The following is a 17,155-nucleotide window of genomic DNA, read 5'->3' as shown; positions in this document are numbered from 1 at the left end:
CCTACCTCTGTTTGGGTAGTTCTGAAATTCTTCTTCATGTTGAGCCATAACTTCTTGAAACTTTTAGTCCTTGAACACAACCCTGCCCTCCAAGGCGGTGGACCACACACTAGCAGCTTCTGCAGTTCTGCAGAGATCTGAAGCCAGTGGCCAGGTTGTCTTACCTATTCTTGAGTCTGAGCAACTGTTGTTCCATGAAGAGCCCCTCCTATAATTTGGTTTTTAAGTCTTTCCACATCCTGTCAGTTCCTTTTGGATACATTCCAGTTTGTCAATTTACCCTCCAAAATGCAAATATATTCTAGGGGGTGTCACCAGGCCCAATCGGAGCTCGTCTGGCTTCTCCCCAGCTCTGGGCACTGTCCTCCCACTCTACCTTAACTCTATCTGATTTTGGCAGCCACGTCCTACGGACCAGGTTTGCTTCAGGTTGAACTCAGACCAGGCTCTCGGCTGCGTGACAACAAGGAGCTGGGGCGCAGAACTGTACATGTTACCAAGTTACAGGGATCCTGTTTCCAGGCTTCTCAGCTGGAGGGCTGCCCTGGAGTTCAGAAGGACTGAGGAGAACATCTGTTCCAATGCTGACCTATCACAGATAGAGAAAGCGAGGTCCAGAGTGGGGAAGGGACTTCCCTAAAGTCACACAGTCAAGTGGAAGCGGGGTCTCCTGGCCTCTCCCCCAGGCCTGGGTTCTCCCTACTGCCTGCCTGTGCTGCCAGCTGCCACCTCTGTCGTTTTCTTCTTCCCAGTTTTCATTGTCTCAGGAAGCTGCCATCCCTCTTCCAGAGCTCAATCTGGATGTCCCACCCAGTCCTCCGCCTCGCCTGGCTCTACTTTTGGAAGGGGAAATTCCTGGTCTCCCTCTCTGCTCCTTTCCTCTCCAATGCAGGGGGAGCTCTGCTCTGTGACCTCTGAGCAGGAAGCAGCCAGGGCGCGACCTGGGGATTTTCCATGCCGTGGTTGCTTATCAATTCTTACTCAGTCCTGGGCAGTGCGTCCTTAGGCTATTAGGAGCATCAGAATCACCCACAGATTGTAGGTTGGAGCCTCCCAGCACACATGTCAGCCTCAGATTCTCTAGGTCTAGAACAGAGTCTGGAGAGTTGAGGTGAGCAAACACTCCGTATTCTAATCCAGCAGGCCCGTAGTCCACATTCCTACAAATACTGCTCCAGGCATCATAACAGATACTGGGGCAAACCCACAGTGGATTTCACAAATGGTCCCTGTCCTCAAGGAGCCCCTTGGTCTAGCAGGTGAAACACAGGTAACAGGTAGGTCCTCACATGTGTGAATAGGCCCTGGAAACTAGAGCTATTAGGAGCTAAGTCAGCCCTGGGGAGAGACTGAGGAGAAATGGTATTTGAGCTGGGCCTGAAAAATTGTTGCCTGTAGAGCATACCTCCTTTAATTGCGCTGCACTATTTTACGTTTCACAGATGTTGCCTTTTTAACCCAACCTGCAATATCTCCGAGGTATGCTTGTATGTCATGCTGGGGTGGTCTTGAGCAGTGTGGGGAGGTCTTGAATGCAGAGTGCGTGTGCTGGAGCGGGGAGTGCAATAGGGTGTTTGGGTTTGGTGTGGACCTAGCAAATTTGTCGACATTTAAAAAAAAGTGACACTAATCCATGTTGGCAAGGCTGCCATGAAACTGGCCTTGTGTGCTGTTACTGGCTGAGTTCATTGGTAAAATCTTTCTGGAGGGTAGCACCAGTAATTTTAGACGTGTAAAAAAATCTTACACATCAGTATGTGAACAAAAGCATAATTTGGATATCAGAACATGGAAAGAATCTAAATACTCAACAGTAGATAATTAAATGATTAAATTCACCCATATTTTTACAGAATATTTAATGCCATGTAGTGCATACTCATACTATATTTGAAAAAGTGAGATATCAGGAAGTATATGCAATACTCCAATAAATATATATTGCTACTACTATAATTGGAAAAGTTGTTTATGAATACTTAAATATTAAGAAAATATGCTCCATGATATATAAAGGACTCATACAATGCAACAACAAAAAACAACCTGATTAAAAAGTGAGCAGAGGCTTTGAATAGGCCTTTTTCCAAAGAAGACATATAGATGGCCAACAAGCACTTGAGAAGATTTTCAGCATCACTAATTATTAGGGATATGTAAGTCAAAACCACAATGAGATACTACCTCCTACCTGTTAGAATGACTATTATCAAAAAGATAAGAAATAACAAGTGTTGAGGAGGATGTGGAGAAAAGGGAACCTTCACACACTGTTGGTGGGATTGTAAATTGTGGGATTGTCACGATGGAAAACAGTATGGAGGTTCCTCAAAAAATTAAGAATAGAGCTACCAAATGATCCAGCTGTTCTGCTTCTGGGTATTTATCCAAAGAGTACAAAAACACTAATTTGAAAAGCTATCTGCAGCAACATGGATAGACTTAAAAGTATGATACTAAGTGAAATGAGTCAGAGAAAGACAAGTACCATATGATTTCACTTATATGTGGAATCTAAAAAACCAAACCACACAAAACAAACTCATGGATGAAGGGAGCCGATTGGTGGTTACCAGAGGAGAAAAGGGTTGGAGGGGGGCAAAATGGGCGAAGGGGGTCAACTGTATGGTGATAAATATAAACTAGACTTTCGGGGATCATCCCTTTGTAGTGTATACAAATATCAACTTTTAAAGATGTACACCTGCAATTTATATAACGTTACACACCAACTTTGCCTCAATTAGAACAAAGAAAATGGGAGGGAGGAAGAAAAGGGTAGACTGAGGACAGATTGTGACGAGCCTTGAATGTCAATCTGAAGGGGTGATCCTGGGGGTGGTTTTGTCAGCCTCGAGGACCTCAAGCACAGGTCACATCCTGCCTGTGATCTGGAAGCCGCGAGTGGAGGGGAGCTTTTCAGCTTTCTATGATGGTTCTTAGGGAGAAGACAATTTTGCATGAACTTTACGATCTTATTTCAGGCAACCTGAGGCCAATGACAGCCTAAGAGATCCGCCAAAATACTGTGGAGTCTTTGTTCTTGTCATGCTTTTCAAACATAAAGTAATAAACTTATGCAGGGTTTGAACTCTTAGAATATGCCAGGCATTACAGGTGCATTACCTAATCCTTCAAACAACCTCAGGGGGAAAAACGCGGGCCTGGAGAGGTCAGTCATACAGTCACACAGGCCGGATTTAGGATTTGCCTGCAGATACGGGTGACCCAGAGTTCTTGATCAGTGGGCTCCAGTCTCTAATGCTGAGAGCCACGAGTTTAAACGAAGACCTCCTCGCCTCCTCTTCACAAAGGAGGAAGCAGGAACCCAGTGGAGGGAAGGGATTTGTCCAAGTTCACAGAAGAGCCCGTGACTGGAATTCAGGAATTCTCACTCCCATGAAAACGTTGCCCAGATTAGTGTAACCAGTGGTGTGAACTGGGATGAGACAGACATTTGTGTTTATCTCCCTCCTCCCTCCAGCCCAGGGTGGAGAGGCTGGCTCCTGTCACTTCCCCAGATTCCTGTGTTGACAGTTTCCCTGGCTTGTGCCTGGGCCAGGTATCTCCCTCTGCCCTGGGAAGGGAGGAGGGCAGAGTCTTCACAAGGTGGATGGAGGACTCAGAGGTCAGGCTCGCCCAGCCGCTGGGCAGACTTCGGGCACCAAGGCCTGGAGGAGGTGCTGTGCCTCACTTAGTTTGCCAGCGGCTCACACTGTGCCAGGCTGTGCTGGGCTCTGTGGGGCAGAATGTTCTAGAAGCCTTCCCTTGACTTATCTTTGCTCCCCATCCAAAGTATGCTTTCGAGCAGCATTTCAGTTATTCTCAAGTTCATGAAATTGTTAATAATTTGTATTCTGAAAATTTTAAAAATCTGTTAAAGTTTTTCTTTCACAGTGATAATTCACAATTGAAAAATAGCCTTTTCATAGGCTGACTTATTTTTTTAAGTGTTTCTCAAAATGGGATCTAGACTATCTTTTTTTTTTCTTTTCTTTTTTTTTTTTTTTGTAAGAACATCTTGGAAAGTGTTCAAAAGGGTTTAAATATTTTTTCCACCCCAAATTCTGAACCAATGGTCAGTACCAGATCTTGGCCAAAATTTCAATTATCTGGGGTGAAGAGAGAAAATTAAAGTTGTGAGTGTGTGTGTAATGTTGAGTAAGGATGTCATTTCCTTTTTCTGGAAGCACTGGTCTTGAGCTTTCCTTACTACATTTTGGAAGGTTAAATATTTTGGAAGGTTAAAATGTCCTCTATATTATGAAATGAGAGTGATAGTCTGCAGATACATTTTTTCAGCATCCTTACTTTTCAACCTACATCAACTCTCCTATTAAAAAAATATTACTCATTTATGAAAACTGAAAATCTGCCAGCCACCGCCACTGCTGTGTGATATAGAAATCCCTTTGCGTCAGTTCTCTCCTTTGTTCAGATTCAACCAACACTGACTGGCCAATGTTGACTAATGCACCCACTAGGTATGGCTCAAATACTGGACTCTGTCAGTTATCCCCTCATCTACCTTGATCGAATCCTAACCTGCCTCAATCTTCTCATCTTTAAGTTGGGGATATTCCTATTTCCCAGGGTCGTTCTGAAGATTAGCTAAAATAGTGTAGATAAGACAACATAAAGCATCCCGATTATGGTGTCTCACCCCATCTGGCAAGGTAAGTAGTTCTGCCTCCTTACAGTTGAGGAAGCAGCCCCCCCTAAGAGAGAATAAGCATGGTAAAATGATGGCTCTTCCCCCAGCACCCCATAACTTTAAGGGGAACTTGGCTGGAAATTGTGGTAGCTACAGGCCCTGAGAAAAAAAGGGGAACTGGAGGTTGGGACGTTTTAGGTCACCTCAAGGCCATAACTGGGGTTGAGGGTAAAAGCAGATGGTCTGGCCAGGTCTTGGGAGAAGGAAAAAATGGGCAGGGACGACCCCATGGTTGGTGACAGGAGCCAAGCTACAAGAATCTAAGGAGAGGTCATTAGCCTCTTGGCTGAGGGTTTCCCTGGTCATGATGAGAAATCCTGATCTGGGAAGCCCTTCCCCACAGAGGCGGTGCTGCCTTGGGATGGGAAAGGAGGAAGCCTAAGTGGACTAGGGCAGGGCAGGGTCTGGCACAACGAGAAGTCCTGTCTTGCCTTTGGAAGACGCCTACTGTAGTAGCATCCATCTTCACATTGACCTCCCACCTGCTACCTCCACCTCTTTATTGTGTCATTTCTTCCAGAGACGCCGAGAACCAGGTCAGCCACCCAGACCAGAGCCTCAGGAACTAGGTCCCCTCAATGGGGACACAGGTGGGTAGCCTGCCCCATAAATGCCTTCCCTGACATCCATGAGGTTTCCTACTTTGTAACCAACAAAGGTGATACAGCTACTTAGTTATCTCATGAGATTTTGTATAGGTTACGTTAACAGGAGTATCATACCTAAAATCAGGGAGGTGATAGTCCTGACCTGTGCTTCTCTGTTCTGGGCTATTGATACCACACTTGGAGTGCTGAGTTTATTTCTGGAAAGTACATTTTCAGAGGAATCCAGAAAAATTGGAAGGAATTCCGTGAAGGAAGGTCAGGTTCATGAGGGACCTGAAAACCAGATCCTGTAAGCAGCTCTGAAAGGAACAGAAGATGTTTTACCTGAAAAGAAGGTGTTGCCATAAAACAGCACTTCTCTCCAAGTGTCTGAAGTGCCCTCATGAAGAAGAAAGATAAGCCTTGTATAGTGTGACCCAGAGGTCAGAACTAGGGCCTCAAGGTAGCAGGAACAGGCAGGCAGAATTTAGTTCAGTCTCAAAGGATTTTTTTGTGTGGTGGTTGGCTTAAAACCTTCAGAGCTGCCTGGTAATAGAATGAACTCTCCACCTCTGAAAGTGTTTAATTACAGCCTGTCAGGGATATTCTAGATGACGTTCAAGTACCAGATCAACAGTTGGACCGGAACTCGGAGCTTCGCCATTCTAACTTCAAAGATACAAATCCTGGGCCCCACCATAGACCAATGAAGCAAGAGTCTCTGGGGATGGGATGAAAGAATCTGGATTGTTAGTGATGATACAGCTTTTGCATAAGCCTCTCCCCAGCTGGGGCCAGTCTAGTACTGGTCCTGTGGACCAGCATTTGGGACCTGAGCCAAATGATCTATGAGAATGCGAGGCTCTCTGATCTTGACCTCTGCCAGCCACCAGGACCCAGGGCACTGACTCGCTCCTCCTCTATCCTGACAGACTGACCACTGTGTTGGCTTCTCGCTGAGCAGCCCCAACCCCCACATTTCTCTTCACACCCTTTGCCAGACCTGCCTGTGGAGGTCTATAATTATAATACTAACATGAAGAATAGTATTTGCCTCTGATGCTTGTCATGAGCCCTGATGAACATGTAGAGAACATTTACTGAACAACAGAGGACATTTATCGAGCATCTTCAAAGGCCTGGCACGACACTTAACTGCTTTCTGTATGTAAGAGGGCAGAATAAGGTGATACAGAGTTTGCTGTCGCATCAGATTGTGTAGGCTCATAGCCCTTCTCCCCTGAGGTGAACTGGAAGATCTTGGGCAAGTTGCATAACTTCTCTGTCCCTCAGTTTCCTCATCTGTGAAATGGGATAATCATGGTATCCACCCCACTGGGTGGTTGTGAGGATTAAGTAAACGCTGTGAGGCCCTTGGAACAGAGCTGGGCACGATCCTGGGCATGCTAAGCTCTCAGTATTCCTTACCTGCTGTTATTACTTCTAGTGCCCTTGTTTTCTAACTTAAACGTCTCAATAGCCCCGTGAAGAAGATATTATTGTCCTGATTTCACATATTGGGTAACTGAGTCACGGAGGGGTAGGTCACTGCTTACCACAGTCTAAGCATTGACAAGGCCTGTTTTGAAGTTTCCCAAAGTAGGGCTAGACTTTCTGTTTGGTCTCCTTCCTGCTCATGGCAGCTTCTCTGCCTCCCGCTGGGGAAATGCTAACAGCAAGGGTTCACACACTCAGACACTCCCCAGCAGGTAAAGCACATGAAGAAGTGACCTCTTACACACACCTCCACGGGGAGAGGTGAGGACTGTTGGGGGGGAGGGGGTAGAGCCATATCCTGCCCACAGCAGAGGCAGTGGCTCCTCAGCCCCGGCTGCTGGTTGGCACCAAGGGGTACACTGTCACTTCTGTGGCTTCTTCAAGAAAAGCTGGAGGAGATCGGTGTTCAGTAAAAGCTGCCCAGTCCTTAAATATCAGCAACTATTTTTTTTTTAATTTAGATATTAGGTAGGGCAAATAGAATGTCTTTATGGGCTGAATCTGTCCTGTGAGTTACCAGCTTGGCTATAGATCCTTGGGAGCCAAATGAGACCACTGGCTCCTGCACTGAAGGAGGGCCTGCAAAGCCCGAGAGACTTGGGGGTTACCTCTGGAGGTTGATCCCCAACCGAAACCATTCCTGAAGTGGAGATCAGGGTTCTCACCTCTCAGCCCCAGCCTCCCACATGCTCTCTGCTGGTGTGATTACCCCACTTCTGCTCAGTGTGATTTCATTCATTCATTCATTGATTCATTCACTCATTCGTTCGTTCTGGTTTCTCACCTGTAGCCACAACTGCCCAGCTCTGTGCATCTGAGGAAGCTGAGCAGCACCAGACGGATATAACCAGAATTTTCCAGCAGCATGAAGAGGACAAGAAGAAATGGATCCAACAAGTAAGTCCCAAACCCCCTCTTTGCCTCCTGCTCCGTAAACCTTGAAAATCTAAGTGAGGACCAACTTTTGGTTTTATTGCTGTGGTAAGTGTCTCTTACTACTTTTCCCAAGAAGGAAGTCCTTTATCTGTTGAACAAATATTTGTAACTGCTTGCATGTAATTCATTATATTCATTATGTGCAAAGAAAGATGGGGAAACACTCTAACACAGTAGAAGGGCTTCCTGCCTTGAGGGGACATAAGAATTACAAGACTCTTAAATCCCTTTCTACCTAGATAATTCTCTGGGACCACCATCACCCCCAAACCCTAAAGAAGGCAAAGTTGGCCACGCGTGCTGTGTCTTGGAGGTCTTGTGCCCTCTCTGGGCACATGTCATTTCCATCACTCAGATGAGGGGGTGGGACTCTGATCACCTGTGGAGCTTCACGTAGCTCCGGGGTCTGCATGTGGGGACGTAAGGCTCTGCTGAACCTGGGCCTCCTCAATCTCATCTTGCTCTGCACCCCCCCCCCCCCCCCCAGGTGGAGAAGGAGAGGGAGCTAGAGCTTCGAGAGAAGCTGGACGAGCAGCGAAGAGTCCTGGAGGGAGAGCATGAGGCAGCCCTAAAAGGTAAGGACGGAGATGCTGCTCTAGGGAGAGCGTGGAAAGGCCCTCCTTCTGGGGCCTTCTGCCAAGTTCACAGGCAGACTTCCACTGGCCCCTCCCTCTTACCTTTGGTCCACAAGCTGTTGGTGACTTCAGGACTGGAGTCTGTAGGGTCCTTGGACTTGTCCTTTGGGTCACGGCTTTAAAAGTCTGACACCATGCCTTGTTTGACCTTAGTTGAGAGGTTTTATTTTCTTTCCATTTTAAAAGCAATTCATATTCCTTAAAGGAAATTTGAAAAACCTAGACATATAGGAGAACTTTATAATATCCATATTCCTTCTCCATAATAATGACAGCGCTTACAATTTTCGGTTCGGTTGATAATTTTTTTCAGATAGCTTTTCTTCTTCCTATCTCACCAAATGTGGTCATCATAGAAAATTTAGAATCTATGGATTAAACAAAAAGGTTTTATAACATAGCGCTTAACATCTCAGACTCTGCAGCTACAGGCCCTGGGTTCAAATCCCAGCTCTACCCCTTACCAGCTGTGTAGCCTGGACGCAGTTAGTTAAACCTCGTTCATAAGGTCTTTAATTTAATTTTTAGATAGATAGATAGATAGATAGATAGATAGATAGATAGATAGATAGATAGATAGGATTTAGAAGAGTGCCTGTTATTTTACAAGATATTTAGCAAATAATTATTAGTATTATTTTATTATTGAGAAAATTAAAATTGTGTGTAATTCCACCCAGAACTAGTCACTGTTACCCCTTTGATATAGATCCCTTTCATTTTTTGTGTTGTTGTTGTTTATTTGTTTGTATAAACCTAGAATACACATCTATACACACCCATATACTTTGTGGGGGAGGAGATAAATTGATTTTTTTTTTTTACTTTGAATTGTATTAACTATTTGTCACTAAACTTCTGTAATACAAGTTTTAGTAACAACATAGCATTGCAATGTGTATCCTTGTTTATTTCTGATCCCTTTTGGTTAGGCTTTCAGGTTATTTCAAACTTTTGCCATTTTTTCCAATGGCAATGATACTTACACAGTGAACACCATTTTGTAAAATCTTGGCCACATTCATGATTTTATCATTAGAATAACATCTTAATAGAATCTGTGTGTGTGTGTGTGTGTGTGTGTGTGTGTGTGTGTGTTTTGGTAAAATACACATAAGATTTGCCATTAGTAGCATTTAGTACATTCACGATGCCCTACAACCATCACCACTAAACACTTCTAACATTGTCATCACCCCAAAAGTAACCCCTGTACTCACCAAGCACTCACTCCCCATACCTCCCAACCCCCAGCCCCTGGCAACCACCTATCTGCTTTGTGTCTCATGGCTTTGTCCATTCTGTACACTCACTAATGGCGTCCCAACCTGTGGCCCTCACTCTGTCTTCCGTCACCCAGTGTGATGTTTCCAGGCTCATTCATGCTGCAGCATTTGCATTTCATTCCTCCCCACCCCCCACTTTAAAAATTACTCCCTTCCTTTTTATGGCTGAATAATATTCCATTATTACTGGCATGGACACACGACACTTGGTTTTCCATTCATTAGCTGATGGACGTATGGTCTGCCCCCAACCTTTGGCCACTGTGAATAGTGCCACTGGTACAAGCACCTGCCTGAACACCTGCTTTCAGTTCCCCTGGGTGCACACCCAGGAGTAGAATTGCTGGGTCATATGGTTATTCTATGCTTAACTTTTTGAGAAACCACCAAACTATTTTCCACAGTGGGTGCACCACTTTACATTCCCACCAGCAATGCACAAGGCTTCCAGGTGAACCACATCCTTGCCAACGCTTGTTATCTTTGTTGCTGTTGCTATTAGTACCACCACCCTAGTGGGTACGAAGGGCTATCTCCTCGTGGTTTTGATTTGCATGTCCCTAATGGCTAATCTTGCTGAACATCTTTTCATGTGCTTGTTGGCCATTTGTGTATCTTCTTTGGAAAGATATACAAGATATTGTTGATGCTATTAAAATCGACCTAGAAAATGTTATGCCAATTTTCCCTTTAATCATCAGTATTTGCATGACCTTTTCCCAGAATTATTTATCTTTTAAAAACACAGTGATGATTATTTTATAGGTAAAATTATATACTGTTCTTTTTATTTAACATTGTATCAAACATGTTTCCATGTAATTATGTGCTACTAAAATGTTTATAAAGGCTAGACCATTGCATACATGGGTTTCCTTATTTCCCATGAGTCTAGATACCTAGATTTTAACTACTGTAAACAATACTGCACTAAACATATTTTGCACAAAGATATGCCCACATTTCACATTATGTCCTTTGATTCCCAGAAATGGAATAACTAGAACAGAGGTCTGAAGAATTTTAAGAATCTTGAAACATATCGCAACATTAACACAAAATGTTTTGAAATAAAATTAAAGCCCTTGCCTTGGGAATTTGAAGAGTTGTGTTTTAATACTGATACACCCTGTGAAACTGGGCCTGTCATTTGACCTCAGTTCAGTTTCTATGTCTCTAAAATCTACCTTCCCTATCTCTCAAAGCTATTGTGGGGAAACAACTCTGTTCTCCAAGCACTGCTTTGATATTCTTTTTAGCATTATAAGTATATTGATAAGAAAATTTTCCAATTATAAAACCCCACAGGAGAAGGGGCCGCCTGTCTTGAGTTCTTCCCATCAGTCAGAATTCTTTCATAGTTATTTTTAAATTGCTTGGTACATATTAGGTGCTATGAAAGCAGGTATGAAATGAATGAATAAAAGCGTACAATGGGGGAAATATGTGGACTTTTCTTTGTTTTGGGGGGAGGTATACAGATAACTGGGAGAGGCTAGTGGTGGTTTTTCACATTTGATGACCCTTTGTTGTCTTTCATTTACTATTTTTTATTTTAAAAAATATAGTACAGTAAAATTGACTTTTTTTGGTGTACAGTTCCATAAATCTTAACACATGTATAGATTCATGTAGCCATCACCATAATCTGATTAAAAAAACAGTTCCATCTCACCCAAAATATTCTCTCAGGCTGTCCTTTTGTACTTGTATTCTCCCCTACCCCAACCCCTGGCACCACTGATCTTTGCTCCATCACTATAGTTTTGTCTTTTTGAGACTGTTATATAAACAAAATAAAACCATATCATTTTTTATATTGATTTCTTTCACTCATCAGGATGCTTTTGAGATCCATCAAAGTTGTTGCATGTATCATTAGCCCATTCTTTTTCATTGCTGAGTTGTAATCCATTGTTCACTCATTCACTTGTGGGACACTGGATTATTTCCAATTTGAGATGGTTATAAATAGAACTCTTCTAAACATTTGTGTACAGGTTTTTGTGTGGACATGTTTCTATGTCTCTCAGGTAAATCCATAGGCATGGGATTGATAGGTCATGTAATAAATGTATGTCTAGCTTTACGAGAAATGGCTAACTGTGTTCCTGAGTGGCCATCATTTTATATTCCCATCAGCAACGTATGAATTCCACTATTCTTTCTTGCCAACACTTGTCAATATTTTAAATTTTAGTTGTTCTAATAGGTGTGCAGTGATATTTCCTCATGGGTTAAATTTGCATTTCAATTATAACTATGTTGAACAGTTTTTCTTGTGCTTATTTGCTATCTGTATATTCTCTGGTCCAATATCCTTTCAAATATTTTGCCCATTTTAATTAGCTCATTTGCTCTTACTGTTGAGTTTTGAGAGATTTTTTTTTTTTTTTTGATACGAGTCCTTTGTATTTGCAATTATTTTCTTCTAGTCTGTTGGGTGTTTGTTCATTCTCTTAACAGTGTCCTTCATAAAGCTTTTCATTTTGATAAATTCCAATTTATTGTTTTTTTATTTTATTGATTATGCTTTTGGTGTCATATCTAAAAGCTCTTTGCTGAACCCCAGGGAACATATCTTCTTCTATGCTGTCTTCTAAAAATTTTACAGTTTTAGGTTTTACATTTAGACCTATGATTCATATAATGGTAAGGTTTTTCTTCTTCAGGCTGTTAATATGGTGGATTACATTGATTTGAGTTTTCAAATATTGCATTTCTAGCTTTGCATTCCTGGCATAAGCCCCCCTTATTCATGGTATAGTATTCTTTTTTATATATTGCTGAATTTGATTTGCTAATATTTTACTGAACTTTTTTGTGTATTTTTATGAGGGATGTTGGTCTATAGTTTTCTTGTACCCTGTGTCTGGTTTAGTATCAGGGTACAGCTTGCCTCATGAAATGAGTTGGGAAATGTCCTCCCCTCTTCTGTTTCTGGAAGAGTATAGGATTGGTATTATATCATTTTTAAATGTTTACTGTGTTTCCCCAAAAATAAGACCTAGCCGAACCATCATCAGCTCTAATGCATCTTTTGGAGCAAAAAATAATATAAGACCCGGTATTATATTATATTATATTTATTATATTATATTATATTATATTTATTATATTATAATATTAATATTATATTATAGATCTGGTCTTATATTAAAATAAGACTGGGTCTTATATTAATTTTTGCTCCAAAAGATTCATTAGAGCTGATGGTCTGGCTAGGTCTTATTTTCAGGGAAACACGGTTGTAGAATTTGCAAGTGAAATCATCTGTGCTTGGCTACTTCTTTTCCAGAAAGTGTTTAATTATAAATTCAACATTTTTCATAGTTATAGGAATGTCCATGTAATGTATTTTACCTTGCACGAGTGTTGGTAGTTTGTAGTAGTTCAGGAATTGGTACATTTTATCTAAGTTGTCAAGTTTATATGCATAGAATTGTTTGCAGTAGTCCCTTAATATTGTTTTAAATATCTTCTGTGCCTGTAGTGATAGCCCCTTTTTGGTAATTTGTGAGTTCTCTGTTTCTCGTTGTCAGTCTTACTTGAGGTTTATCAATTTTATTAATCCTGTCAAAGAACCAGCTTTTGGTTTTATTGATTTTTTTTTCCATTTTAAATCTCATTGATTTCTGTTATTTTTATTTCCTTCCTTCTGCCTACTTGTTTTATGCTTAGTTAGCTCTTTTTTTGATTTCTTAAACCAGAAGCCTAGATTATGGATTTGAGACCTTTCTCCTTTTCTAATATAAGCACTTAGTGCTATAAATTTCCCCCTAAGCATTGCATTATCTGCATTCCACAAATTGGCATTTTGTATTTTTATTTTTGTCCAGTTCAAAATATTTTCTAATTTCCCTCGTGACTTCCTTTCTGGCTCATTGAATATTTAGAAGTATATTTCCTGCTAAATGTCGGGAGATTTTCCAGCTCTCTTTTTGTTACTAATTTCCAGTTTGATTCCATTATGATCAGAGAACATAGTTTATATTTCGCTCCTTTCATAATTTGTTAAGGTTTGTTTTATGACTCAGGACATGGTCCATCTTGTGAATGTTTCATGTGCACTTGAAAAGAATGTGTATTCTGCTATTGTTAGATTGAGTACTTTGTAAGTGAATCAGTTAAATCAAGTTGGTTGATGATCTTACTCAGTTCTGTTATATTCTTACTGATTTTCTGTTTATTTTTTCTATTGAATTCTGAGGAGTGTGGAAGTTTCCAACTATAATTGTTCATTTGTCTATTTCCCCTTTACGTTCTATCAGTTTTTGCTTCATATGTTTTGAAGAACCATTGTTAGGTGTACAAGCATTTAGGATTGTGATATCTTCTTGGAGAATTGACCCCTTTATTGTTATGTAATGTATTTCATTCTTGATAATCTCCCTTATTCTTAAGTGTACTTCACCAGAAAATAAGATAGCCACTACAGCTTTCCTTTGATTAATTTTGTTTTTCCACCCTTGTACTTTTAAGTGACACATATTTAAAGTGGGTTACTTGTAAAGAGCACATAGTTGGTTGGGTTTTTTTGTTTGTTTGTTTGGTTGGTTGGTTTTTGTTTTTGTTTTTTCAGTCCATTCAGATATAGTCTGTTATTTGGTGTGTTTAGATCATTTAATGTTGTTATTGATATGATTGTCATTTTGGTATTTGCTTTTTGTCTGTTCTGTTTTTTATCCTCTATTTTTGCTTTTCTGCTTTCTTTTGGACTATTTGAACATTTTTAGCATTCCTTTTTAAGTTACCTATTCTCTCTCTCTCTCCACCCCCAATCATTGTTCTAAGAATGACAACATATGTAACAGTCTTCTTAAATTAATATATTACCACTTCAAATAGAATGTAGAAACCTTAGCATCATGTAGGTCTCTCTGTCCTCTCCCCTTTTTCTTGTACTTGTCTTATGTCTTACATCTACATCCACTGAATACCCAATGTTATAATTTTTGCTTTTAACCATCAGTCATATTTCAAAGAGCTCAAGGGAAGACTAGTCTATTATGTTCACCTAGGTATTTACCAGTTCTGTTTCTCCTCCTGTATTCCTGAAGTTCCAAGTTTACATCTGGTATCAATTACCTTCTGTCTGAAGAATTTCCTTGAGCAATTCTTTTAGAGCAGGTCTCCTGGTGACAAATTCTTTTAGTGTTCCTTTATCTGAGAAGGTCTTTATTTCACTGTCTTTCCTAAAGGATATTTTCACTGGATATAAGATTCTGGATTTATAGTCCTTTTATTTCAGCAGTTTTAAAATATTCTTATTCCTTCTAGTCACCAAGGATTCGAATGAGAAATTCAGTCATTCAAACTCTTGTTTCCTCTAAGTAAGTAATACACTATTTTTCTTTGGTTCCATTCCAGATTTCGTCTTTGTCATTCATTTTTAACAATGACGTGTCTGGGTGTGGATTCCTTTGGGTTTACTTGTTTGGAGTTCAGTGAGCATTTTAGTAGGTTTATGTTTTGCCAGATTTGGGAACAATTCTTTCTTCAAATGTTTTTCTGCACTGCACTGTTTCTCTTCTCTTTCTGAGTGAGACCCTGATGACACAAATGTTATACATTGTGGGATTGTCTTAAAGGTCACTGAGGCTCTGTTCATTTTTTTCCGGTATTTTCTCTTTTTCATTCAGTTTGAATAATTTCTTTTTTTTTTTTACCTCCTTTCTTCTGCCTCCCCCCCCACCCTGGTTCAAGCCGTTGTTTCTCAGTCGAGTTGTGTAGGACACAGCTCCCTGGCCCATGCTGGTATTCTTAATATCTCCTGTTTATTTGCTGAGACTTTCTATTTTTCCATTCTTTTCAAGAGTGTTCACCCTTCCTTCATGGATCATTTTTATAATGGCTGCCTTCAAGTCTCTGTTAATAATTCCAGTATCTGTAGCATCTCAGTGTTGGCATCTGTTGAATTTCTTTTCTCAGGCAAGTTGAGATTTTCCCACTACTTTGTATGCTGAGTATCGGGAATTGCATACTGAGCCATTTTGGATTCATATGCTGAGCAATTTTATTTTGAATATTTGAATACATGAGATTCTGGGTTTTGTTTAAGTCTCCTGGTTCAGTGGTACTTCAAATTCTGGTCTTCTTGCCCAGTCTGCCTGCTACCATTTACTTTTCAGAGTCTGAAAATAGCTGCTCCATTTATTCTGTCCAGGTTTTATAGCGATATTCAGTAGGACAGACTAGATGGAGTGTGCTTTCTCTTTCTTATGTGGAACCAGACCTGTTTTGATAGGCAAATTAACTAGGCAAATTAAGCCCATAATTTAAAAAAAAAATTAAGGCTGAAATTTTTATAATAGCTGACGTTATCCATGTTTTACAGCTGTAACACATTTCTATCACTGAACATTCTTTTCTCTGGGTCACTGGCCACCCTGACACAGGTCCCTAGTATACCTGGTCCTTTGGCTGTATTAAACTTTTCTGTCCTCTCTGTCCTATTTCCCATCCCACCACTGATTGGTCATTTCTCTGTTGTCTTCTTTCAGTTGAGACAAGTTTGGAATTTTCCAGAAGGAACTTTGTAGAGAAGGTGGGATGAAAAATATAAGTCCAGCTCTGCAGAGCGCTGCCCAGCCTGGGAAGCCCTTGCTTGTCCTTTTCTTGCCCCTTAGAGACAAGCAGGCCTGGCTTATTGACCCATTTCACAGTATATCTGTGGGGTGACAGGACTTCTGGATATTTCAAGTGATCTAAACATTTCCCAGTTTTATAGAAGCAGAATCAGGACCAGGTAGACATCCAGGCCCCAAATCTAATGTACTTCAGTTTTGTGCCATGATTTGGCACAAAATGATTTAATGATGTCATGATTTCATGACTTGGCTAACCTAGCTTACAAAACACCAGCCCTATGCATTTTCCACATCATGCTGTGGTTTAAGGCCAACACCCTTTCTGCAAGATTTTTTAGATCTTAGCCTCAGTAAGGTGTGGATGGCACCCACAATCTGGTAGGGTTCACAGTTCCTCCCAGGATATAATTTGTTTCCATTTCCGTGACCTTTTATTAAATAGCTACTGTATTTCTGGCACAGTGCCAAGCCCATAAGCTAGAAGGATGGATAAGAGCATTCCCAGACTCTTGCTCCCTATGAGCCCCGGGTGGTTACCTGTGCTCTCTGGCCCTCGTGGGGTCTGCCAGAAGGCTTTAGGGTGAAGTGTCTGTGTGTCTGAACTCACAGAGGTCTCCTTTCCCTACAGACCTCCAGGCCTCGTACGAGCAAGAGAAAGAAGCCCTTACCCATTCCTTCCAGGAGGCCAAGACAGCCCTGCAGGTGAGAAGGGTTGGGCCATGACAGTCCCTGTGAGAGCACCTGTAGGAAAGCAGCATGGAGCCCCAAAGCAGCCAAAGCTGATGGCCCCTACCTGGGTGTGAGGGACGGTGGTGATTGTCTACCATGTATGCAGGCCCCTCGATGTGGCAACCAGGCTCTTAGCTCAAGAGGACTTGGTGTGAGATCAGGGTTGGTCTAGTTTTCCAAG

The 17,155-nt window shown here is 41.4% G+C and overlaps 1 protein-coding gene across 1 annotated transcript in view; it reads left to right on the top strand.

The window, feature by feature from the left end:
- CCDC69 (coiled-coil domain containing 69) overlaps positions 1 to 17,155 on the top strand; it is a 32,378-nt gene that overhangs the window by 10,121 nt on the left and 5,102 nt on the right. The window contains exons 2-5 of the mRNA XM_074313805.1: positions 5,235 to 5,304; positions 7,589 to 7,695; positions 8,222 to 8,309; positions 16,874 to 16,947. Coding sequence (XP_074169906.1) covers positions 5,235 to 5,304; positions 7,589 to 7,695; positions 8,222 to 8,309; positions 16,874 to 16,947 — 339 coding nt within the window. The remainder of the gene's footprint in view (positions 1 to 5,234; positions 5,305 to 7,588; positions 7,696 to 8,221; positions 8,310 to 16,873; positions 16,948 to 17,155) is intronic.

Source organism: Rhinolophus sinicus, linkage group LG10 (genome assembly GCF_036562045.2).
Source record: "Rhinolophus sinicus isolate RSC01 linkage group LG10, ASM3656204v1, whole genome shotgun sequence".
In the NCBI taxonomy this organism is placed as follows: Eukaryota; Metazoa; Chordata; class Mammalia; order Chiroptera; family Rhinolophidae; genus Rhinolophus; species Rhinolophus sinicus.
This window is presented reverse-complemented; position numbering and strand designations above follow the sequence as displayed.